Genomic DNA, 26282 nt, shown 5'->3' with positions numbered 1-26282 from the left:
CAATCTAACGGCCATGTTGTCATGCTTGATGCCTCTACTTACTGTACATGAGTGTTCCGGTGTCTCTACACCTTGCTTCATGTCCACATTCTGTCCTGCTGTCTCAGCTCTTGTGATGTTCCTTCATGTTCTGTTCTGTTCTGTCTATTTACCGGAGCACTGTACAGTGGCTCTAGCTGCTCTAGGATGTTCTGTTCTGCTCTGTAATGTGCTGTGATGTTCAGGTGAGAGGGCCGACCTGTTTATCGGTGCACTTTACAGTGGCTCTAGCTGCTCTAGGATGTTCTGTTCTGCTCTGCTCTGTAATGCTCTGTGATGTTCAGGTGAGAGGGCCGACCTGTTTACCGGTGCACTGTACAGTGGCTCTAGCTGCTCTAGGATGTTCTGTTCTGCTCTGTAATGCTCTGTGATGTTCAGGTGAGAGGGCCGACCTGTTTACCGGTGCACTGTACAGTGGCTATGGTCCGCCTGGAGGATTCTGCTATGATCTTTCCTGCCGGGATTCCCCGATCATGGTAACTACAGGCTGCCCTGCCGTGTGCTGCCTGTGTCTGTCTGGGGCTTGTCAGGGCCCATGTCTGTCTGTATTACGTTTGCTTTTTGTGTCTAGGGGACAGAGCGGATCTGTTCACCGGAGCCCTGTTCAATGGCTATTCACCACCAGGTGGCTTCTGCTATGACACCTTTTGTCAAGACGAACCTGTCATGGTAAGACAGGCTGCTGTCAGGCACGCTACTCCTGACCCCAGTGACCTTCCCCTTGTATGTCATCTTCACCTTGGCAACTGCATGGAGTTCCCTGGGCAGTTTCTAAATAGGTTCTGAGTAATTCATCATCACTGATCTGTATCTGTGTCATCACAGCCTGTAAATAATCAAATCTAGGCTTGACAAACTAGTGACTGATATCATGACCAACTCTCCACAGGGTATGACATGCTATGAACCAATTTACCATTGAATAGTCATCTTTTATGACAAGCAGTAGAGTGCAGGATTTCTATTCTATTCAGGGCCCCCACAGTGCAGGATTCTAACCAGGGTCCAACTTTATAACCGTTACAGGCCACCACTAGGATTATCAGATGACCTGTTGACTGAAGCCCTTAATAGCGGTTACAGGCCACCAGTAGGAGCTTCAGATGACCTGTTGACTGAAGCCCTCTATAATGGTTACAGGCCACCAGTAGGAGCTTCAGATGACCTGTTGACTGAAGCCCTCTATAACCATTACAGGCCACCAGTAGGAGCTTCAGATGACCTGTTGACTGAAGCCCTCTATAACCATTACAGGCCACCAGTAGGAGCTTCAGATGACCTGTTGACTGAAGCCCTTTATAATGGTTACAGGCCACCAGTAGGAGCTTCAGATGACCTGTTGACTGGAGCCCTCTATAACCGTTACAGTCCACCAGTAGGAGCTTCAGATGACCTGTTGACTGAAGCCCTCTATAATGGTTACAGTCCACCAGTAGGAGCTTCAGATGACCTGTTGACTGGAGCCCTCGATAACCGTTACAGGCCACCAGTAGGAGCTTCAGATGACCTGTTGACTGAAGCCCTCTATAATTGTTACAGGCCACCAGTAGGAGCTTCAGATGACCTGTTGACTGAAGCCCTTTATAATGGTTACAGGCCACCAGTAGGAGCTTCAGATGACCTGTTGACTGGAGCCCTCTATAACCGTTACAGTCCACCAGTAGGAGCTTCAGATGACCTGTTGACTGAAGCCCTCTATAATGGTTACAGGCCACCAGTAGGAGCTTCAGATGACCTGTTGACTGAAGCCCTCTATAACCGTTACAGGCCACCAGTAGGAGCTTCAGATGACCTGTTGACTGAAGCCCTCTATAACCGTTACAGGCCACCAGTAGGAGCTTCAGATGACCTGTTGACTGAAGCCCTCTATAACCGTTACAGTCCACCAGTAGGAGCTTCAGATGACCTGTTGACTGGAGCCCTCTATAACGGTTACAGTCCACCAGTAGGAGCTTCAGATGACCTGTTGACTGGAGCCCTCTATAACCGTTACAGGCCACCAGTAGGAGCTTCAGATGACCTGTTGACTGAAGCCCTCTATAATTGTTACAGGCCACCAGTAGGAGCTTCAGATGACCTGTTGACTGGGGCCCTCTATAACCGTTACAGTCCACCAGTAGGAGCTTCAGATGACCTGTTGACTGAAGCCCTCTATAACCGTTACAGGCCACCAGTAGGAGCTTCAGATGACCTGTTGACTGGAGCCCTCTATAATGGTTACAGTCCACCAGTAGGAGCTTCAGATGACCTGTTGACTGGAGCCCTCTATAACCGTTACAGTCCACCAGTAGGAGCTTCAGATGACCTGTCGACTGGAGCCCTCTATAACCGTTACAGGCCACCAGTAGGAGCTTCAGATGACCTGTTGACTGAAGCCCTCTATAACCGTTACAGGCCACCAGTAGGAGCTTCAGATGACCTGTTGACTGAAGCTCTCTATAACCGTTACAGGCCACCAGTAGGAGCTTCAGATGACCTGTTGACTGGAGCCCTCTATAATGGTTACAGTCCACCAGTAGGAGCTTCAGATGACCTGTTGACTGGAGCCCTCTATAACCGTTACAGTCCACCAGTAGGAGCTTCAGATGACCTGTCGACTGGAGCCCTCTATAACCGTTACAGGCCACCAGTAGGAGCTTCAGATGACCTGTTGACTGAAGCCCTCTATAACCGTTACAGGCCACCAGTAGGAGCTTCAGATGACCTGTTGACTGAAGCTCTCTATAACCGTTACAGGCCACCAGTAGGAGCTTCAGATGACCTGTTGACTGGAGCCCTCTATAATGGTTACAGGCCACCAGTAGGAGCTTCAGATGACCTGTTGACTGGAGCCCTCTATAACCGTTACAGGCCACCAGTAGGAGCTTCAGATGACCTGTTGACTGAAGCCCTCTATAATTGTTACAGGCCACCAGTAGGAGCTTCAGATGACCTGTTGACTGGAGCCCTCTATAACCGTTACAGGCCACCACTAGAAGCTTCAGATGACCTGTTGACTGAAGCCCTCTATAATGGTTACAGGCCACCAGTAGGAGCTTCAGATGACCTGTTGACTGAAGCCCTCTATAATGGTTACAGGCCACCAGTAGGAGCTTCAGATGACCTGTTGACTGAAGCCCTCTATAACCGTTACAGGCCACCAGTAGGAGCTTCAGATGACCTGTTGACTGAAGCCCTCTATAACCGTTACAGGCCACCAGTAGGAGCTTCAGATGACCTGTTGACTGAAGCCCTCTATAACGGTTACAGGCCAGTAGGAGCTTCAGATGACCTGTCGACTGGAGCCCTCTATAACCGTTACAGGCCACCAGTAGGAGCTTCAGATGACCTGTTGACTGAAGCCCTCTATAACCGTTACAGGCCACCAGTAGGAGCTTCAGATGACCTGTTGACTGAAGCTCTCTATAACCGTTACATGCCACCAGTAGGAGCTTCAGATGACCTGTTGACTGGAGCCCTCTATAATGGTTACAGGCCACCAGTAGGAGCTTCAGATGACCTGTCGACTGGAGCCCTCTATAACCGTTACAGGCCACCAGTAGGAGCTTCAGATGACCTGTTGACTGAAGCCCTCTATAACCGTTACAGGCCACCAGTAGGAGCTTCAGATGACCTGTTGACTGAAGCCCTCTATAACCGTTACAGGCCACCAGTAGGAGCTTCAGATGACCTGTTGACTGGAGCCCTCTATAACCGTTACAGGCCACCAGTAGGAGCTTCAGATGACCTGTTGACTGAAGCCCTCTATAATGGTTACAGTCCACCAGTAGGAGCTTCAGATGACCTGTTGACTGAAGCCCTCTATAACCGTTACAGTCCACCAGTAGAAGCTTCAGATGACCTGTTGACTGAAGCCCTCTATAATGGTTACAGTCCACCAGTAGGAGCTTCAGATGACCTGTTGACTGGAGCCCTCTATAACCGTTACTGTCCACCAGTAGGAGCTTCAGATGACCTGTTGACTGAAGCCCTCTATAACCGTTACAGTCCACCAGTAGGAGCTTCAGATGACCTGTTGACTGAAGCCCTCTATAACGGTTACAGGCCAGTAGGAGCTTCAGATGACCTGTCGACTGGAGCCCTCTATAACCGTTACAGGCCACCAGTAGGAGCTTCAGATGACCTGTTGACTGAAGCCCTCTATAACCGTTACAGGCCACCAGTAGGAGCTTCAGATGACCTGTTGACTGGAGCCCTCTATAACCGTTACTGTCCACCAGTAGGAGCTTCAGATGACCTGTTGACTGAAGCCCTCTATAATGGTTACAGGCCACCAGTAGGAGCTTCAGATGACCTGTTGACTGGAGCCCTCTATAACGGTTACAGTCCACCAGTAGGAGCTTCAGATGACCTGTTGACTGAAGCCCTCTATAACGGTTACAGGCCAGTAGGAGCTTCAGATGACCTGTCGACTGGAGCCCTCTATAACCGTTACAGGCCACCAGTAGGAGCTTCAGATGACCTGTTGACTGAAGCCCTCTATAACCGTTACAGGCCACCAGTAGGAGCTTCAGATGACCTGTTGACTGAAGCCCTCTATAACCGTTACAGGCCACCAGTAGGAGCTTCAGATGACCTGTTGACTGGAGCCCTCTATAACCGTTACAGGCCACCAGTAGGAGCTTCAGATGACCTGTCGACTCGAGCCCTCTATAACCGTTACAGGCCACCAGTAGGAGCTTCAGATGACCTGTTGACTGAAGCCCTCTATAACCGTTACAGGCCACCAGTAGGAGCTTCAGATGACCTGTTGACTGAAGCCCTCTATAACCGTTACAGGCCACCAGTAGGAGCTTCAGATGACCTGTTGACTGGAGCCCTCTATAACCGTTACAGGCCACCAGTAGGAGCTTCAGATGACCTGTTGACTGAAGCCCTCTATAATGGTTACAGGCCACCAGTAGGAGCTTCAGATGACCTGTTGACTGAATCCCTCTATAACCGTTACAGGCCACCAGTAGGAGCTTCAGATGACCTGTTGACTGGAGCCCTCTATAACCGTTACAGGCCACCAGTAGGAGCTTCAGATGACCTGTTGACTGGAGCCCTCTATAATGGTTACAGGCCACCAGTAGGAGCTTCAGATGACCTGTTGACTGAAGCCCTCTATAACCGTTACAGGCCACCAGTAGGATCTTCAGATGACCTGTTGACTGGAGCCCTCTATAACCGTTACAGGCCACCAGTAGGAGCTTCAGATGACCTGTTGACTGGAGCCCTCTATAATGGTTACAGGCCACCAGTAGGAGCTTCAGATGACCTGTTGACTGAAGCCCTCTATAACCGTTACAGGCCACCAGTAGGAGCTTCAGATGACCTGTTGACTGAAGCCCTCTATAACCGTTACAGGCCACCAGTAGGAGCTTCAGATGACCTGTTGACTGAAGCCCTCTATAACCGTTACAGGCCACCAGTAGGAGCTTCAGATGACCTGTTGACTGAAGCCCTCTATAACCGTTACAGGCCACCAGTAGGAGCTTCAGTTGACCCGTTGACTGAAGCCCTCTATAACCGTTACAGGCCACCAGTAGGAGCTTCAGTTGACCCGTTGACTGAAGCCCTCTATAACCGTTACAGGCCACCGGTAGGAGCTTCAGTTGACCCGTTGACTGAAGCCCTCTATAACCGTTACAGGCCACCAGTAGGAGCTTCAGTTGACCCGTTGACTGAAGCCCTCTATAACCGTTACAGGCCACCAGTAGGAGCTTCAGTTGACCCGTTGACTGAAGCCCTCTATAACCGTTACAGGCCACCGGTAGGAGCTTCAGTTGACCCGTTGACTGAAGCCCTCTATAACCGTTTCAGGCTCCACTAGGGTTCTCTTGTGGTGACATCAAGAGCTCGGATCCGCCTCTTGTGGGAACTGTCAGTAAGACACCCCGCTCTCTCCCCAAGGCTTCATCTGCTACATATAAGTGTTATGGTTTTCTGTGACCTGCTACCCTTAATCAGGGCTATGTTGGGACCCTGTATCATGGCTATGTTGGGACCATGTATCAGGGCTATGTTGGGACCCTATATCAGGGCTATGTTGGGACCATGTATCAGGGCTATGTTGGGACCCTGTATCAGGGCTATGTTGGGACCCTGTATCAGGGCTATGTTGGGACCCTGTATCAGGGCTATGTTAGGACCCTGTATCAGGGCTATGTTGGGACCCTATATCAGGACTATGTTGGGACCCTGTATCAGGACTATGTTGGGACCCTGTATCAGGACTACGTTGGGACCTTGTATCAGGGCTATGTTGGGACTCTGTATCAGGGCTATGTTGGGACCCTGTATCAGGACTATGTTGGGACCCTGTATCAGGGCTATGTTTGGACCATGTATCAGGGCTATGTTGGGACCCTGTATCAGGGCTATGTTGGGACCCTGTATCAGGGCTATGTTGGGACTCTGTGTCAAGGCTATGTTGGGACCCTGTATCAGGGCTATGTTGGGAGCATGTATCAGGGCTATGTTGGGACCCTGTATCAGGGCTATGTTGGGAGCATGTATCAGGGCTATGTTGGGAGCATGTATCAGGACTATGTTGGGACCCTGTATCAGGGCTATGTTGGGAGCATGTATCAGGGCTATGTTGGGACCCTGTATCAGGGCTATGTTGGGACCCTGTATCAGGGCTATGTTGGGACCCTGTATCAGGGCTATGTTGGGACCATGTATCAGGCCTATGTTGGGACCCTGTATCAGGACTATGTTGGGACCCTGTATCAGGACTATGTTGGGACTCTGTATCAGGTCTATGTTGGGAGCATGTATCAGGCCTATGTTGGGACCCTGTATCAGGGCTATGTTGGGAGCATCTATCAGGACTATGTTGGGACGCTGTATCAGGGCTATGTTGGGACCCTGTATCAGGCCTATGTTGGGACGCTGTATCAGGGCTATGTTGGGAGCATGTATCAGGGCTATGTTGGGACCCTGTATCAGGTCTATGTTGGGAGCATGTATCAGGGCTATGTTGGTGATACAACCAGATATTCTAGCAGTTCTTCTCCAGTATTGCTCAAGCTTTTGTCAGAGCCTATCTCACTCTCAGCCATATGTGTGTCTTTGTCAGTGCCTATCTCACTCTCAGCCATTTGTTTAGCTTTGTCAGTGCCTATCTCACTCTTAGCCATGTGTTTAGCTTTGTCAGTCCCTATCTCACTCTCAGCCATTTGTTTAGCTTTGTCAGTCCCTATCTCACTCTTAGCCATGTGTGTCTTTGTCAGTGCCTATCTCACTCTCAGCCATTTGTTTAGCTTTGTCAGTGCCTATCTCACTCTCAGCCATTTGTTTAGCTTTGTCAGTGCCTATCTCACTCTCAGCCATTTGTTTAGCTTTGTCAGTCCCTATCTCACTCTTAGCCATGTGTGTCTTTGTCAGTGCCTATCTCACTCTCAGTATGTGTTTAGCTTTGTCAGTCCATTTGTCTCTGTTACACACTAAATTACAAAATGATTGTCTTTTGATTTGTTTATCATGAAAATTCTCTGTTTATTCAATTTTGTAAACATCCAGGTTTAGCATCTTGTAATGAACTGATGTATTCTATAATCATATATACATCTTGTAATTTGCCTGTGCCTGTTGAAACGTTCTCACGGCAATCACATTCAGAATTATTAGTCTTCATGTTTGACTTGCAGATTCTTCTAGTAACTTCTTGCTGAATACATTATTTTAGGATGATGAGCGTCTCCATGACTACAATGTGCCTGACAGAGTTGCTGCCTTTCTCAAAGCTGTGCATGACCAGGTGAGTCTCGACCCCAGCAGGGCAGGTATGTAGTGCGTGTCTCAACCCCACTCGACCCCAGCAGGTCAGGTATGTAGTGCTTGTCTCAACCCCACTCGACCCCAGCAGTTCAGGTATGTAGTGCTTGTCTTAACCCCACTCGACCCCAGCAGGTCAGGTATGTAGTGCTTGTCTCAATCCCACTCGACCCCAGCAGGTCAGGTATGTAGTGCTTGTCTTAACCCCACTCGACCCCAGCAGGTCAGGTATGTAGCGCTTGTCTCAACCCCACTCGACCCCAGCAGGTCAGGTATGTAGTGCTTGTCTCAATCCCACTCGACCCCAGCAGGTCAGGTATGTAGTGCTTGTCTCAATCCCACTCGACCCCAGCAGGTCAGGTATGTAGTGCTTGTCTCAATCCCACTCAACCCCAGCAGGTCAGGTATGTAGTGCTTGTCTCAATCCCACTCGACCCCAGCAGGTCAGGTATGTAGTGCTTGTCTTAACCCCACTCGACCCGAGCAGGTCAGGTATGTAGTACTTGTCTCAACCCCACTCAACCCCAGCAGGTCAGGTATGTAGTGCTTGTCTCAATCCCACTCGATCCGAGCAGGTCAGGTATGTAGTACTTGTCTCAACCCCACTCGACCCGAGCAGGTCAAGTATGTAGTACTTGTCTCAACCCCACTCGACCCCAGCAGTTCAGGTATGTAGTGCTTGTCTTAACCCCACTCGACCCCAGCAGGTCAGGTATGTAGTGATGTCCCCAGTACTTACCCCATGATGCCCCCAGTACTTACACCAGTAAGCCCCCAGTACTTACACCAGTATGCCCCCAGTACTTACCCCATGATGCCCCCAGTACTTACCCCATGATGCCCCCAGTACTCACCCCATGATGCCCCCAGTACTTACACCACGACGATGTCCCCAGTACTCACCCCATGATGCCCCCAGTACTTACACCACGATGTCCCCAGTACTCCCACCACGATGCCCCCAGTACTTACACCCGTATGCCCCCAGTACTTACCCCATGATGCCCCTAGTACTTACACCATGATGCCCTAAGAACACGTACCACAATGTCCCCAGTACTTACACCATGATGCCCCCAGTACTTACACTAGTAAGCCCCCAGTACTAACACCAGTATGCCCCCAGTACTTACCCCATGATGCCCCCAGTACTTACCCCATGATGCCCCCAGTACTTACCCCAGTATGCCCCCAGTACTTACCCCATGATGCCCCCAGTACTTACACCATGATGCCCTAAGAACACGTACCTAAATGTCCCCAGTACATGCACTACGATGCCCCCAGTACTCCACCACGATGCCCCTAGTACTTACACCATAATGCCCCCAGCACATACGCCACAATGCCCCCAGTACTGACACCTGTATTCCTCCTACAGGCCCAGCACTACCAGACGGACCACATCATCATGACGATGGGCTCGGACTTCCAGTATTCCAATGCTCACACCTGGTTCAAGAATCTCGACAAACTCATGAAATATGTGAATAATCAGGTTAGTGTTGCTGCATAAGAGATGTGAAGTAGGGGAGTCTGAAAGCATGTCATTCCGGCGGACAATAAGGGAGACTGACAGATTGTCAAGTCAGTAGGCAGCAGGAGAGACAGACCGAATGTCAAGTCAGTAGGCAGCAGGAGAGACAGACAGAATGGCAAGCCAGTAGGCAGGAGGAGAGACAGACCGAATGTCAAGCCAGTAGGCAGTAGGAGAGACAGACAGAATGGCAAGCCAGTAGGCAATAGGAGAGACAGAAAGAATGGCAAGCCAGTAGGTAGTAGGAGAGACAGACAGAATGGCAAGCCAGTAGGCAATAGGAGAGACAGAAAGAATGGCATGCCAGTAGGCAATAGGAGAGACAGACAGAATGGCAAGCCAGTAGCCAGTAGGAGAGACAGACAGACTGTCAAGCCAGTAGGCAGTAGGAGAGACAGACAGAATGGCAAGCCAGTAGGTAGTAGGTGAGACAGACAGAATGTCAAGCCAGTAGGCAGTAGGAGAGACAGACAGAATGTCAAGCCAGTAGGTAGTAGAAGAGACAGACAGAATGGCAAGCCAGTAGGTAGTAGGTGAGACAGACAGAATGGCAAGCCAGTAGACAATAGGAGAGACAGAAAGAATGGCAAGCCAGTAGGCAGTAGGAGAGACAGACAGAATGGCAAGCCAGTAGGCAATAGGAGAGACAGAAAGAATGGCAAGCCAGTAGGTAGTAGAAGAGACAGATAGATTGTCAAGCCAGTAGGCGGTAGGAGAGACAGACAGAATGGCAAGCCAGTAGGTAGTAGAAGAGACAGATAGATTGTCAAGCCAGTAGGCGGTAGGAGAGACAGATAGATTGTCAAGCCAGTAGGCGGTAGGAGAGACAGACAGAATGGCAAGCCAGTAGGCAGTAGGAGAGACAGACAGAATGGGAAGCCAGTAGGTAATAGAAGAGACAGATAGAATGGCGAGCCAGTAGGTAGTAGAAGAGACAGATAGATTGTCAAGCCAGTAGGCGGTAGGAGAGACAGACAGAATGGCAAGCCAGTAGGCAGTAGGAGAGACAGACAGAATGGCAAGCCAGTAGGCCTTGCAGGAGTTTTGCTCCTTCTTCAACATCTCTCCAACCTGCAGCCTCCCATTGTGTAGAAGAAGTCTTTACTGGACATTGTCCATTTTCTGATCTAATGTTTTTATCAATGAGGCAGGCACCACTTCTGTTGTGAAGCCTTATAATTGCATGCTAGGTCCTCCAGGTATGTACATCTCTATGAGAGCTGCCCTGACCACAGCTGGGTGTTTCAGCAAACCGCCAACAACAGCAAGGTGAATGTCCTGTACTCCACCCCGTCCTGCTACACCTACCGCCTGAACCAAGCAGACAAGACCTGGACCACCAAGGAGGACGACTTCTTCCCCTACGGGGACGGCCCCCACGCCTACTGGACCGGCTACTTCAGCAGCAGGGCTGCTCTCAAGAACTACGCCAGGAGAACCAACAATTTCCTACAGGTTGGAGAACTTATCATGGTGTCTGTACAACTACTGTAGTAGCCAATGATGAAAACCATTACATTCTTGTTACAGAGGGCACGTTATATCATAGTTTTAATAGCAGCATTAGGAAAGTACTGAAACCGGTGATGCTGAATTTAGCAAGGGAGACATGGTGTGAGACAACAGAAAGTTCATCTGTTGCATCTGTAGATAGAGGCTTTCTTAGTGACTATGTGATATGCCTGTTCCATGCCCATGTCTCACAGGAGGCCTCATGCCTTGTATTGTGCCGACCATAGTTTCTGCTGTATTCTGTAGGTGGTGAAACAGGTGGATGCACTGGCCCAGTTGGAGGACACTGATAACAGCACCTACAACATAGAAATACTCAGTAAGTACAGAACACTGCACCTACAACATAGAAATACTCAGTAAGTACAGAACACTGCACCTACAACATAGAAATACTCAGTAAGTACAGAACACTGCACCTACAACATAGAAATACTCAGTAAGTACAGAACACTGCACCTACAACATAGAAATACTCAGTAAGTACAGAACACTGCACCTACAACATAGAAATACTCAGTAAGTACAGAACACTGCACCTACAACACAGAAATACTCATATTGCTACAAGTGGATGTCTGTGTTGGTGATGTAACTGTTTTCTGCTGCAGAGGAGGCTATGGGTGTCGCCCAGCATCATGATGCCGTCAGGTAGGACATTTTACTGTCTCATGGCTTAGCATACTGTGAGTCTCATACTCATGATGTCAGGCAGGGCTTGTGCTCTTTATAGGCTTATTGATATTACTGACTAACTAACTTCAGTGTACAACTGGAATAAAACTCATTGCAGTGTAGAACTGACATATAGCTGACTAGTGTACAACTGGAAATAGCTGACTGCAGTGTATAATTTGAATATAGCTGACTGCAGTGTACAACTGGAATATAACTCATTGCAGTGTATAACTGGAAATAGCTGACTGCAGTGTATAACTGGAAATAGCTGACTGCAGTGTATAACTGGAATATAGCTGACAGCAGTGTATAACTGGAATATAGCTGACTGCAGTGTATAACTGGAATATAACTGACTTCAGTGTATAACTGGAATATAGCTGACTGCAGTGTATAACTGGAAATAGCTGACTGCAGTGTATAACTGGAATAAAGCTGACTGCAGTGTAAAACTGGAATATAGCTGACTGCAGTGTATAACTGGAATATAGCTTTCTTCAGTGTATAACTGGAATATAGCTGACAGCAGTGTATAACTGGAATATAGCTGACAGCAGTGTATAACTGGAATATAGCTGACTGCAGTGTATAACTGGAATATAGCTGACTGCAGTGTATAACTGGAATATAGCTGACTGTAGTGTATAACTGGAATATTGCTGACTGTAGTGTATAACTGGAATATAGCTGACTGCAGTGTATAACTGGAATATAACTGACTTCAGTGTATAACTGGAATATTGCTGACTGCAGTGTATAACTGGAATATAGCTGACTGTAGTGTATAACTGGAATATTGCTGACTGTAGTGTATAACTGGAATATTGCTGACTGTAGTGTATAACTGGAATATAGCTGACTGTAGTGTATAACTGGAATATAGCTGATTGTAGTGTACAACTGGAATATAGCTGACTGTAGTGTATGACTGGAAATAGCTGATAATTGTTGCCTGCATGTTTGACCATCATTGTGAAGTGTCTATTGCCTTTGTTGGACAGTGGTACAGAGAAGCAAGCTGTGGCGTATGACTATGCGGAGAGATTGGCTAATGGTGTGAATGAGTGCCAGGTAAGACACTGCCAACAGTCACAATAAAAAACATGCCAACACTTACACTAAAACACTTTCAACACTAACAATAAAACACCTGCCAACACGTTCAATAAAACATTGCCAACACTCACAATAAGACACTGCCAACACTCACACTAAAATACTGCCAAAATACTCATAATAAAACACTGCCAAAATACAGTAAAACACTACCAACACTCACAATATATGCTGTTTCCAGAAAGTAGTGAATGACGCCTATGGTAAGCTGCTCCCTCTGGGGACAATGAAGCCTCCTGGTCAAGGGTTCTGCACTCTCCTCAACATCAGCATGTGCGCTGCCACAGAGTCACAGAAGGAGGTCAGTAGCTGCTGAACATTGGGGAACAAAGGTCTCAAGGTGGTCAGATCAAGTCACTGGGAGAGGGGGTCAGCACAGGTCTCATAAGGGGGTCGGATCAAGTCACTGGGGGAGGGGCTCAGCACAGGTCTCATATGGGGGTCAGCTCAAGTCACTAGGGGAGGGGGTCAGCACAGGTCTCATAAGGGGGTCAGCTCAAGTCACTGGGGGAGGGGGTCAGCACATGTCTCATAAGGGGGTCAGCTCAAGTCACTAGGGGAGGGGGTCAGCACAGGTCTCATAAGGGGGTCGGATCAAGTCATGGGGGGAGGGGGTCAGCACAGGTCTCATAAGGGGGTCAGATCAAGTCAATGGGGGAGGGGGTCAGCACAGGTCTCATAAGGTGGTCAGCTCAAGTCACTGGGGGAGGGGGTCAGCACAGGTCTCATAAGGGGGTCGGATCAAGTCACGGGGGGAGGGGGTCAGCACAGGTCTCATAAGGGGGTCAGATCAAGTCACTGGGGGAGGGGGTCAGCACACGTCTCATAAGGGGGTCAGCTCAAGTCACTGGGGGAGGGGTCAGCACAGGTCTCATAAGGGGGTCAGATCAAGTCACTGGGGGAGGGGGTCAGCACAGGTCTCATAAGGGGGTCAGCTCAAGTCACTAGGGGAGGGGGTTAGCACAGGTCTCATAAGGGGGTCAGATCAAGTCACTGGGGGAGGGGGTCAGCACACGTCTCATAAGGGGGTCAGCTCAAGTCACTGGGGGAGGGGGTCAGCACAGGTCTCATAAGGGGGTCAGCTCAAGTCACTGGGGGAGGGGGTCAGCACAGGTCTCTAGGTGGTCAGCTCAAGTCACTAGGGGAGGGTATCAGCACAGGTCTCATAAGGGGGTCAGCTCAAGTCACTGGGGGAGGTGGTCACATGTCTCATCAAGGGGTCATCACATGTGATGTTCCACCTACATTGGCAGCAATGAGCATATCTCCATATGTCATACTGCATGGTAATCCAGCCTTGGTCAGTGATATTCCACCTACAACTGGCAGCAATGAGCATATGTCCATATGTCGTACTGCATGGTAATCCAGCCACAGTCAGTAATATTCCCCCTACACCTGCAGCAATGAGCATATGTCCATATGTCATACTGCTTGGTAATCCAGCCACAGTCAGTGATATTCCCCCTACACTGGCAGCAATGAGCATATGTCCACATGTCGTACTGCTTGGTAATCCAGCCTCGGTCAGTGATATTCCCCCTACACCGGCAGCAATGAGCATATGTCCATATGTCATACTGCTTGGTAATCCAGCCTCAGTCAGTGATATTCCACCTACACTGGCAGCAATGAGCATATGTCCACATGTCGTACTGCTTGGTAATCCAGCCTCGGTCAGTGATATTCCCCCTACACTGGCTGCAATGAGCATATGTCCACATGTCGTACTGCTTGGTAATCCAGCCACAGTCAGTAATATTCCACCGACACTGGCAGCAATGAGCATATGTCCATATGTCATACTGCTTGGTAATCCAGCCTCGGTCAGTGATATTCCCCCTACACTGGCTGCAATGAGCATATGTCCACATGTCGTACTGCTTGGTAATCCAGCCACAGTCAGTAATATTCCCCCTACACTGGCAGCAATGAGCATATGTCCACTATCGTACTGCTTAGTAATCCAGCCTCGGTCAGTGATATTCCACCAACAATGGCAGCCTGTAAATAATCAGACAAAACAGCGGTTGATGCTACCAGCAAACCTTATGTCCTTGTCTGTTGTCAGTTCCAAGTGTTTGTGTACAACCCCATCGGAAGGTCGGTGACCTACACTGTCCATCTCCCAGTAGTGGGCAGTGACTACAGCATCACCGGACCACATGGGGAGGCCGTCATGTCGGAGGTGAGTTACTGAACATGGCCATCCCTTATCCCTTAGGAGTTCATTATAATATATTTAACCAAATTCAGCCAATATGCAGGGATGAGAATCTTCTGTGGATCCGCGAATTTCCGTGAACTCAAATTTGTTAAATTCTAATGAACCCCCTATAAACACCCCCAAATTATGGATCCATTCCATATCCATTCTCATCCCTGAGTGATAAAATATAATATATTTCCTGTAATTGAGACCAGATGATGGCCTCACTGTAAGCATTGTCCAATATGATAATCGCTAAATAATCACTTGTATCGTCTTGTAATTGGAAAGTTGAGTCTGAGGAGTTATGCAAAGATAAGCCATACAGTAAAAAAGGCTGATAATGATTACTATTTTCCTGTTACTAATTCTAGTCACAAAGTGTCCCACATATGCCTAAATGCCAAAATGTGGGGTTGGCATCTCTAGAAATCTTTAGACATACATGGTGAATTGAGCCACGATCACATAAATATTCTACCACATGGTGATAAATTGTCAAACGCTGTTGTGTCGAAGTTGAAGGGACATACGTAAATACTACGAGTCATCCGAGGTTCGACACAATCAAAAATTGACCTCAGCATGCATTTACCAATTGTCCTGAAGCATGTATACCAGGAAGCTCATGTGACAAGAAACAACAAGAAAATGAAATAAATGTTGTCTTGTCAGTAAATTTGTGCTGTGAGTACATGTTTGTGACTGGACAATGACTTTCAGACAACTGTAACATTCGACACATCCGATTCAACACATCAGAGGTCAAATAATGATGAAAAAAGAAAGAATATGCTGTGACCAAACTTTTACTTCAAGAAAAGTGTAGGCTCGACACATCAATGTTTGACACAGCAGCGTTTGACTGTAGCTGTATCATGACACGAGAATGTCCTCGACTGTTTGTGTTCCCAGGTGTACCAGATCTCGGAGGACACATTCCGCATCCCGGAGAGGAAGGGGGCTCTGGCTGCCAATGAACTGTGGTTCTCTGTGACTGTCCCAGCTCTGGGATTCAGCACCTATTTTGTGTCTATGAACAGCGGTAAGATACCACGTCTGTCTGCACTGTGTACATGGAGGGCTTGAAATATACACCACTCACAACCATCAACATAACTAAGATGGCAGTAATTTCTAGTGAGTGAGTGAGTATTGTCTTATGCCGCTTTTAGCAATATTCAAGAATCAACCCAGGTCTTCGGTGAGACGAGCCAACGCTTTAACCACGAGGCTACCCCACTGCCCCTGGCAGCAATGTCTAGAATCAGGCTTGAAGTGTGTGTTGTGACAGAATGTATGGGCAAAGTAATGTGAGTCGTACTCATCTAGTATCCAGTATAGTTGCCATGGGGATGAACAATCAGCATGAAGCGTCATCTTTACTGTCTGGCTATATTTTTCATCCAGTTACGTCCCTTTGCTTTCATGTTTCCATCTAACAATTGACTTGCTAACAGTTCATGACTTTCTCAGTACAAACAGATAGGGACAGTATATTGTTATCACCAAGATCACTGAATATTTGTGAGGTGTGTCAGTGGTCCATTGTGAGATGTGTCAGTGGTCCACTGTGAGATGTGTCAGTGGTTCACTGTGAGGTGTGTCTGTGGTTCACTGTGAGATGTGTTAGTGGTCTACTGAGAGGTGTGTCCGTGGTCCACTGTGAGACACATTTTCAACCATGATATTGTTTTCCCTTACAGCTGCTGAAAGCCACGTGCGACCTAAGAAGTCATTTTCTGTGGGTGCTGACACCACTATTGGGAATCAGGTGAGTGGGATACTATCTTTCAGTAAATCAGCTGATGCGTGTGTATATATCTTTCAGTTCATCAGCTGATGTGTGTGTGTATCTTTCAGTACATCAGCTGATGTGTGTATGTGTCTTTCAATACATCAGCTGATGTGTGTATGTGTCTTTCAGTACATCAGCTGATGTGTGTGTATATATCTTTCAGTACATCAGCTGATGTGTGTATGTATCTTTCAGTACATCAGCTGATGTTTGTGTATATATCTTTCAGTACATCAGCTGATGTGTGTGTGTATCTTTCAGTACATCAGCTGATGTGTGTGTATATATCTTTCAGTACATCAGCTGATGTGTGTGTGTATCTTTCAGTACATCAGCTGATGTGTGTATATCTTTCAGTACATCAGCTGATGTGTGTGTGTATCTTTCAGTACATCAGCTGATGTGTGTGTGTATCTTTCAGTACATCAGCTGATGTGTGTATGTGTCTTTCAATACATCAGCTGATGCGTGTGTATATATCTTTCAGTACATCAGCTGATGTGTGTATGTGTCTTTCAGTACAACAGCTGATGTGTGTGTATATATCTTTCAGTACATCAGCTGATGTGTGTATGTATCTTTCAGTACATCAGCTGATGTGTGTGTATATATCTTTCAGTACATCAGCTGATGTGTGTGTGTATCTTTCAGTACATCAGCTGATGTGTGTATATCTTTCAGTACATCAGCTGATGTGTGTGTGTATCTTTCAGTACATCAGCTGATGTGTGTGTGTATCTTTCAGTACATCAGCTGATGTGTGTATGTGTCTTTCAATACATCAGCTGATGCGTGTGTATATATCTTTCAGTACATCAGCTGATGTGTGTATGTGTCTTTCAGTACAACAGCTGATGTGTGTGTATATATCTTTCAGTACATCAGCTGATGTGTGTGTGTATCTTTCAGTACATCAGCTGATGTGTGTATATCTTTCAGTACATCAGCTGATGTGTGTATGTGTCTTTCAGTACATCAGCTGATGTGTGTGTATATATCTTTCAGTACATCAGCTGATGTGTGTATGTATCTTTCAGTACATCAGCTGATGTTTGTGTATATATCTTTCAGTACATCAGCTGATGTGTGTGTGTATCTTTCAGTATATCAGCTGATGTGTGTATATCTTTCAGTACATCAGCTGATGTGTGTGTGTATCTTTCAGTACATCAGCTGATGTGTGTGTGTATCTTTCAGTACATCAGCTGATGTGTGTATGTGTCTTTCAATACATCAGCTGATGCGTGTGTATATATCTTTCAGTTCATCAGCTGATGTGTGTGTGTATCTTTCAGTACATCAGCTGATGTGTGTATGTGTCTTTCAATACATCAGCTGATGTGTGTGTATATCTTTCAATACAACAGCTGATGTGTGTGTGTATCTTTCAGTACATCAGCTGATGTATGTATATGTCTTTCAGTACATCAGCTGATGTGTGTGTATATATCTTTCAGTACATCAGCTGATGTGTGTATGTATCTTTCAATACATCAGCTGATGTGTGTGTATATATTTTTCAGTACATCAGCTGATGTGTGTGTGTATCTTTCAGTACATCAGCTGATGTGTGTATATCTTTCAGTACATCAGCTGATGTGTGTGTATATCTTTCAGTACATCAGCTCATGTGTGTATGTGTTTCAGGACATCAGCTCATGTGTTTGTGTGTCTTTCAGTACATCAGCTGATGTGTTTATGTATCTTTCAGTACATCAGCTGATATGTGTATGTCTTTCAGTACATCAGCTGATGTGTGTGTGTATCTTTAAGTACATCAGCTGATGTGTGTCTATTTCAGTACATCAGCTGATGTGTCTCTATTTCAGTACATCAACTGATGTGTGTCTATTTCAGTACACCAACCGAAGTGTGTGTGTGTGTGTATTTTCAGTACATCAGCTGATGTGTGTCTATTTCAGTACACCAGCTGATGTGTGTGTCTATTTCAGTACATCAGATGATGTGTGTCTATTTCAGTACATCAACTGATGTGTGTCTATTTCAGTACATCAGCTGGTATGTGTCTATTTCAGTACATCAGCTGATATGTGTCTATTTCAGTAAATCAGCTGATGTGTGTGTGTATATTTCAGTACATCAGCTGATGTGTGTATCTTTAAGTACATCAGCTTATATGTGTCTATTTCAGTACATCAGCTTATATGTGTCTATTTCAGTACAGCAGCTGATGTGTGTCTATTTCAGTACATCAGCTGATGTGTGTCTATTTCAGTACATCAGCTGATGTGTGTGTGTATATTTCAGTACATCAGCTGATGTGTGTATCTTTAAGTACATCAGCTTATATGGGTCTATTTCAGTACAGCAGCTGATATGTGTCTATTTCAGTACAGCAGCTGATGTGTGTCTATTTCAGTACATCAGCTGATGTTTGTGTGTATATTTCAGTACATCAGCTGATGTGTTTGTGTGTCTTTCAGTACATCAGCTGATATGTGTCTGTTTCAGTACATCAGCTGATGTGTGTATCTTTAAGTACATCAGCTGATGTGTCTGTTTCAGTACATCAGCTGATGTGTGTCTATTTCAGTACATCAGCTGATGTGTCTGTGTGTATCCTTCAGTACATCAGCTGATGTGTGTCTGTTTCAGTACATCAGCTGATCTGTGTCTGTTTCAGTACATCAGCTTGACGTTTGACGGGAACTTTGGTCAGCTGAAGTCCATGAAGAACCTGAAGAAGAACCTGGACATCAGCCTCGGCCAGAGCTTCATGTTCTACCCCGGCTACGCAGGCAACAACAGCGGTGATGAGAACCAGGCCTCTGGCGCCTACATCTTCCGACCAAACGCAACTTCTCCCACCAATATTGGCAGCAGCGCCCAGCTGTCCCGCAACAGTTACATACGAGAGGTGAGCCATATCTGTGGATGAGACGTGGATATTGATAAGAAGGGGTGGTTGAAGGGTGAATAGATCTGTATCTCTTTCTAATTTCAAAAACATTTTCTTCTCTTTAAAAACATTTTTTTCCAGTCTTAAAATTATATACCATAACAAGGTATTTTGTCCAATTACTATTAACATATCAGAAATATATTAATGAAATGTCATATTACGGGTATGTAGGAAAACTGCTACAATTAGTTCTCTACACTCATAACAAATTCCTCCTACAATGATTTCAATAATGGCACTGAAGGAATGGTGGCTGTCTGTGGGATGAAGGTAATGATGTAGATGTAGACAGAGGTTTTAGAGACTTGAGAAGTCGTAGTAGCACATAGCGGATTGAATAATGACTTGCGTTTCAGGGAAAGCTAGTTGAGGAGGTCTACCAACAGTTTTCACCGTGGGCCACGCAGATGATTCGAGTGTATGAGAATGAGCAGTATGCCGAGTTTCAGTGGACTATCGGCCCGATTCCAATAGACGACAAGATCGGGAAGGAGGTGATTACTCGATACACCACAGACTTGGCCACACAGGGCCTCTTCTACACCGACGCCAATGGCAGGGAGGTGCTCCGGAGACAGCGCAACCACCGCGACACGTGGGACCTGAACGTGACGGAACCCGTGTCTCAGAACTACTACCCCGTCAACAGCAGGATCTACATGCAGGACGTCAGCAGGAACCTGCAGCTCACTGTCCTCAACGACCGGTCCGAGGGTGGCGGCAGTCTTCAGGACGGCGCGCTTGAGCTGATGCTGCACCGTCGGCTGATCAAGGACGATGCCCGCGGTGTGGGGGAACCCATGAACGAGACCGGTGCTGATGGCAAGGGCCTGATTGTCCGAGGCTACCACTACGTGTTCCTTGACACCATCGCCGACTCGGCCCGACTGCACCGTGACCTCGGGGAAAGACTCTTCATGGCACCATCATTGTCCTTTACCAATGTAAAGACGAAGTATTCCGACTGGAGCAAGAACTTCAAAACAAATGTAAGATTTTTTTGTGAGTGAATGAGTGAGTTGGATTTTAAGTTGCTTGAACAGTTTGTCAGCTCCGGGTGGGAGGGCAGTCCGACTTTATTTAGGTCAATGGTGTTGATCATTTCGTAAAATGCATGAACAAGGCTTTTTGTTTAAGATTGAACTAAAAACAAGAATTAATCAGCAATTAGGAACAAATGCCATTAAGTCTGTCTGTTCAAATAGCGATGTTCCACAAAGTGAGATGTCTATCATGAGCCAGTGTGTGGTACAATACATAGTGATAATTTTGGTAAAAAGTGTGCATAATACACTAGAAAATATGGTATAATATTTGGTTTGTTTCTGTAATATCTGTAATTGAAGTAGTTGTAAACAAGTGTGTAATATCATGATAGGCCAATCGATGTCCGTTTGTTCAATAAGATTAGTTGTAGGTAAGCACAATTACATGCTGTTATGTAACATGTGACAGTCTTGAATAAACAGCTGGTCAAGTGTCAGGCTCATCTCCCTCCTCCTGCGTATGTCATTCCTCTCTGAGAACCAACAGTTTTGATAACTTCTCTACCGTTTCAGTGGTCTGGACTGAAGCGTGAGTTGCCTGCCAACGTTCACCTGCTGACCTTGGAGCAGTACGCTGGGTCCGGCCCCGCCCCCTCCACTCTGCAGCCCTACCTGCTGAGACTGGAGCACTTCTATGAGAAGGACGAGGATGCAACTCTCTCTGCCCCGGTCACAGTATCCTTGAAGGTAAAACAGCTGGCAGCTTGTACTCCACATTCTACCATGACATTGAAGGATGCTTGATTCTGATTGGTTAAAAAGAGGTTTCCTATTTGCTACGGAAATCCCTTTTAAATATATTAAGCCTTTTCACACAAAAATGTGCGACTGAATTCATTGATAGCCTACATATCGAATCATAAGAAATAGCTGCCAATCAATCACCAATAGGAACTAAAAAACTATCGATATTTCCTCGATTATATGCTGGGTCTCAAATACAAGCCAGGTCTCTAATACATGCTGGCATCTTGTAGATAACAACTGACTTCTTTATGTTTTGCTTTTGTTAAGGTAGAAAATAAAAACCAACATGCACACTAGGTTTACAAAGTGTGCATACTGGTTATTAAAATTATGCCTCCATGAACACAAACTGAAGTCAATTCTTGTGGATATATATGTTGAAAATAAGAACTTCACATGTTGCTAAAAAAATGTGAACGATACAAAATAAGTGACATTGTTCAGTGCAATAATGCCCAGTCCTCCCTATTATCAGGAAACAATAGTCTGGTGGTAGACGTCGCCTCACTTAATGGAAACATTGACACAAGCCCTGCCCACTCCATTATCAGGAAACAATAGTCTGGTGGTAGACGTCGCCTCACTTAATGGAAACATTGACACAAGCCCTGCCCACTCCATTATCAGGAAACAATAGTCTGGTGGTAGATGTCGCCTCACTTAATGGAAACATTGACACAAGCCCTGCCCACTCCATTATCAGGAAACAGTAGTCTGGTGGTAGATGTCGCCTCACTTAATGGAAACATTGACACAAGCCCTGCCCACTCCATTATCAGGAAACAGTAGTCTGGTGGTAATGTAATGTACATGTAATGTGTCTTTATGCCTGTAACCAGTGTTTCAGGATACTGAGAGATTATTGCAACCAGAAGGCCAGATCATGTTATCTACTTGTTTACAGGATAACCTGTCACTTATGGTACATTCTCATAAATAGAAATCCATCAATAGTCATGCCATGTTACCTTTTCTATCAAACTTTACAGTAGCATTAATATTTTGACTGTTAGTCGTTTCCTACTTGTGGGAAGAAACTTCACATGAAGAAAAGACAGAATGTTTTCCACACAGAAATACCTCCCCAAGAGGTGGGTATAATACATAGAAGACACGGGTTCGATTCCCGACCTGGGTACAATGTGTGAAGGCCATTTCTCATCCCCCGGTGTGATATTACTGGAATATTGCTAAAAAGCGGCATAAAACCATACTCACCACTTCTGATCTCCGACCTTATCAGCTTTAGGTGACTTAGTGGGGGTGATATCTGATACTTAGGTTGTTTCGAGATTTTTATTCTTTTCCCTCCTTCATGGGATCAGGTTTAACACGAGTCCTTACATTGATCTGAGTTAAAATGAAAAAGTATTTGTTGAACAAGCATATGTTTCTGGCAGAAGTCAATGCTTTGAGACTTATTCATGTAATTTCTTCCCAGGATCTGTTTGTGCCCTTTGATATCGAGTCTGTGACAGAGCTAACACTGGGGTCCAACCTGCCACTCGCCCAGCTGAACCGCCTCAAGTGGAAGACGACAGACAGTGGAAACAAAGGTAACGATTTTACTCGATTGTCAGCCACTTGTGTTTGATTGTCACTCTCTTGTGTTTGTTTGCTACCCACATATGTTTGTTTGTCAGCCTGTTGTGTTTGTTTGTCATCCTCGTGTTTGTCAGCCCCTTACGTTTGTCAGCTTCGTGTTTGTTTGTCATCCTCTTGTTTGTCAGCCCCTTGTGTTTGTCACCCTGTTGTGTTTATTTGTCAGCCTCTTGTGTTCGTTTGTCAGCCTCTTATGTTTGTTTACCAGCCTCTTGTGTTTGTTTGTCAGCCTTTGTTTGTTGGACTGTAATAACAAATAGGATGAGGATGTTACACAGATGTCATGTTGCTCATTACATTAAATACTTCCATCTGTTTCTGTAGATACGACCTTGAGGTTTAAGCCTGAGTCCCACCCTGAACAGGCAGCTGCTCCCCTGGACATAACGCTGAACCCCATGGAGATCCGGACATTCCAGGTGAAGCTCCGGACCACGCAGCACTAAGCACACAGCAAAGACCACTGGGGACAACCACCGGCAAACTAACACGGAAATTATACCTGATCCTGATAATGTGACGCTAATGAATGCTATTTTACAATTTAGGGGGGATGGGGGCAGGGAGGGATCATCAAATGATCAACATGTAGGCATCACAAGAGGACTTCCTTGACGTGTGGGAGGAAACTTGTGTGAACATTGTGTGTGTACAGGGGTATGTGTGTGTGTGTGTGTACGGGTGTGTGTGTGTACAGGGGTGTGTGTGTGTGTGTGTATACAGGGGTGTGTGTGTGTACAGGGGGTGTATGTGTGTGTAATATCTCCCAAGGTAATGAACTGAATCACTATCGTAGGTAAAACTGGATGGAATACAAAAAGGAACATGCCAGTTCTAAATCACATTTTGTTGTGTTGGTGTTGCCTTGTCTGTTGTATGATTGATTGGATAGTTTATGTGTTTTCTCTTTGAACACACAATCCCATTTAGAAAGTGGTCAAATGCAACAAATGATATATTTTGGATAACACTTTCTTCGTAAAGTACAATTTCTCGTTGACATTTTCACAATACACTTTACAGGTTGTGACATGTCAATATGAAGTTCTCCGTACTGTAGGTGATGTCAGGGAAGACATTGAACTAGCATACACAGGTATGAAAGCGTAAGAAGTGAACAGCACTGTGAACTATGTTTAGTATTATTATATGGTGACAAACATCAAAATGTTTATCACATCACTTAACAATATTCCAAGGAGGATACAAGGTTGAAGTCTGAAGTGCAATATTCGCCAGCAACAAACAGTCATGTAAACTACAGCATTGTGTCAAAATTGTGATGATATCTTCTTGCAACATTGTTTCGAGATTGTTGTGATGATATCTTCCTACAACATTGCAGGGTTGCACACTCTTGCATTTTGAAGCATAGTATTAAGACAAAGTATATCGTAAATGCATTACAACGAATACACCAAACAGAAACAGAAATTGATTCATGGAGTATTTGCTTTCATATTTTATATATTTATATATGTTTATATGTTAGCTTAACTTGTGATCACAAAATGCATCCTTCCTTTTAAACAAAGCTCTAGTCGTGCTTGCCATTAGTTTGGACAGATCATTCGTTATTGTGCAGCAGTCAATGAAAGTATCACAGTCTTCGCTGTACCATTCACTCCAAACAATTAATGCCTTTATGCCAATAAAGTTTTTACTTCATTTATAGTTCTTTTGTTTATGTTTTCCTTGCAAACAATACGATGGGAATTGTTGTCATGGTTGATAGAGCTCTGAACTGATGTCATGGTTGAGAGATGTCTGAACTGTCATGGATGATGGAGCTCTGAACTGTTGTCATGGTTGAGAGATGTCTGAACTGTCATGGATGATGGAGCTCTGAACTGTTGTCATGGTTGAGAGATGTCTAAACTGTCATGGATGATGGAGCTCTGAACTGTTGTCATGGTTGAGATATGTCTGAACTGTCATGGATGATGGAGCTCTGAACTGTTGTCATGGTTGAGAGATGTCTGAACTGTCATGGATGATGGAGCTCTGAACTGTTGTCATGGTTGAGAGATGTCTGAACTGTCATGGATGATGGAGCTCTGAACTGTTGTCATGGTTGAGAGATGTCTGAACTATCATGGATGATGGAGCACTGAACTGTTGTCATGGTTGAGAGATGTCTGAACTGTCATGGATGATGGAGCTCTGAACTGTTGTACCAAGCTCTGAACGGTTGTGGTTGAAGAAGTTCTGAACTGTTGTTATTATTGAAGAAGCTCTGAACTGCTGAGGTTGATGAAGCTCTGAACTGTTATGGTTGATAAAGCTCTGAACTGTTGTGATTGATGAAGATCTGAACTGTTGTCCTGGTTGATGGAGCTCTGAACTGTTGTGGTTGATGAAGCTCTGAACTGTTGAGGTTGATGAAGCTCTGAACTGTTGTCATGGTTGATGGAGCTCTGAACTGTTGTTATGGTTGATGAAGCTCTGAACTGATGCAGGACGTTTACCACTTCGGTGAAACCCACGAGCACGGGTATGGTGCTGACAAACCTCGAAACATAATCAGGGCCAAACAGGATTGGAACCCACAATCATAGGTTTCTGGTGTGTCCAAGGGGCGCAACGCAGCACAGTGAAACGCAGCGCCTTAGACAAATTGCCACCCGTGCCCCCCTTGTGGTTGATGAAACTCTGAACTGTTGTCATAGTTGACGGTCTGAACTGTTGTCATGGTTGATGGAGCTCTGAACTATTGAGGTTGATGAAGATCTGAACTGTTGTCATGGTTGATGGAGCTCTGAACTTTTGAGGTTGATGAAGCTCTGAACTGTTATTGTTGATGGAGCTCTGAATTGTGGTTGATAAAGCTCTGAACTGCTGTCATGGTTGATGAAGGTCTGAATGGTTGAGGTTGATGAAGCTATGAACGGTTGTGGTTGAAGATCTGAACTGTTGTCATGGTTGATGGAGCTCTGAACTTTTGAGGTTGATGAAGCTCTGAACTGTTATTGTTGATGGAGCTCTGAATTGTGGTTGATAAAGCTCTGAACTGTTGTCATGGTTGATGAAGGGCTGAACTGTTGAGGTTGATGAAGCTCTGAACTGTTGAGGTTGATGAAGCTCTGAACTGTTATGGTTGATAAAGCTCTGAACTGTTGTGATTGATGAAGATTTGAACTGTTGTCCTGGTTGATGGAGCTCTGAAATGTTGTGGTTGATGAAGCTCTGAACTGTTGAGGTTGATGAAGCTCTGAACTGTCATGGTTGATAGAGCCCTGAACGTTTGTCATGGTTGATGGAGCTCTGAACTGTTGTTATGGTTAATGAAGCTCTGAAGCGCAGGACGTTTA

At 45.8% G+C, this 26282-nt stretch overlaps 1 protein-coding gene across 3 annotated transcripts in view; it reads left to right on the top strand.

The window, feature by feature from the left end:
- Positions 1-24641, top strand: part of LOC124150398 (lysosomal alpha-mannosidase-like) — a 41431-nt gene extending 16790 nt beyond the window's left edge. The window contains exons 6-21 of one of the 3 annotated variants that reach the window (XM_048400801.1): positions 611-708; positions 7715-7786; positions 9185-9301; positions 10589-10795; positions 11099-11171; positions 11464-11503; positions 12532-12601; positions 12828-12947; positions 14718-14834; positions 15771-15900; positions 16562-16629; positions 19298-19531; positions 19933-20565; positions 21136-21309; positions 22811-22925; positions 23296-24641. In XM_048400801.1, the coding sequence (XP_048256758.1) occupies positions 611-708; positions 7715-7786; positions 9185-9301; positions 10589-10795; positions 11099-11171; positions 11464-11503; positions 12532-12601; positions 12828-12947; positions 14718-14834; positions 15771-15900; positions 16562-16629; positions 19298-19531; positions 19933-20565; positions 21136-21309; positions 22811-22925; positions 23296-23417 (2390 nt within the window). In that variant the 3' untranslated portion in view covers positions 23418-24641. Of the gene's footprint in view, positions 1-417; positions 516-610; positions 709-7714; positions 7787-9184; positions 9302-10588; positions 10796-11098; positions 11172-11463; positions 11504-12531; positions 12602-12827; positions 12948-14717; positions 14835-15770; positions 15901-16561; positions 16630-19297; positions 19532-19932; positions 20566-21135; positions 21310-22810; positions 22926-23295 lie in introns of all 3 variants that reach the window. The other 2 variants (XM_048400799.1, XM_048400800.1) reach the window with 2 other exon arrangements.
- The last annotated feature ends 1641 nt before the right edge of the window (positions 24642-26282 follow it).

This window comes from Haliotis rufescens, unplaced genomic scaffold, assembly GCF_023055435.1.
Source record: "Haliotis rufescens isolate VD_foot unplaced genomic scaffold, xgHalRufe1.0.p SCAF_20, whole genome shotgun sequence".
Taxonomy (NCBI): Eukaryota; Metazoa; Mollusca; class Gastropoda; order Lepetellida; family Haliotidae; genus Haliotis; species Haliotis rufescens.
The sequence above is the reverse complement of the archived record's forward strand: the minus strand, read 5'-3'. Positions and strand labels throughout refer to the sequence as shown.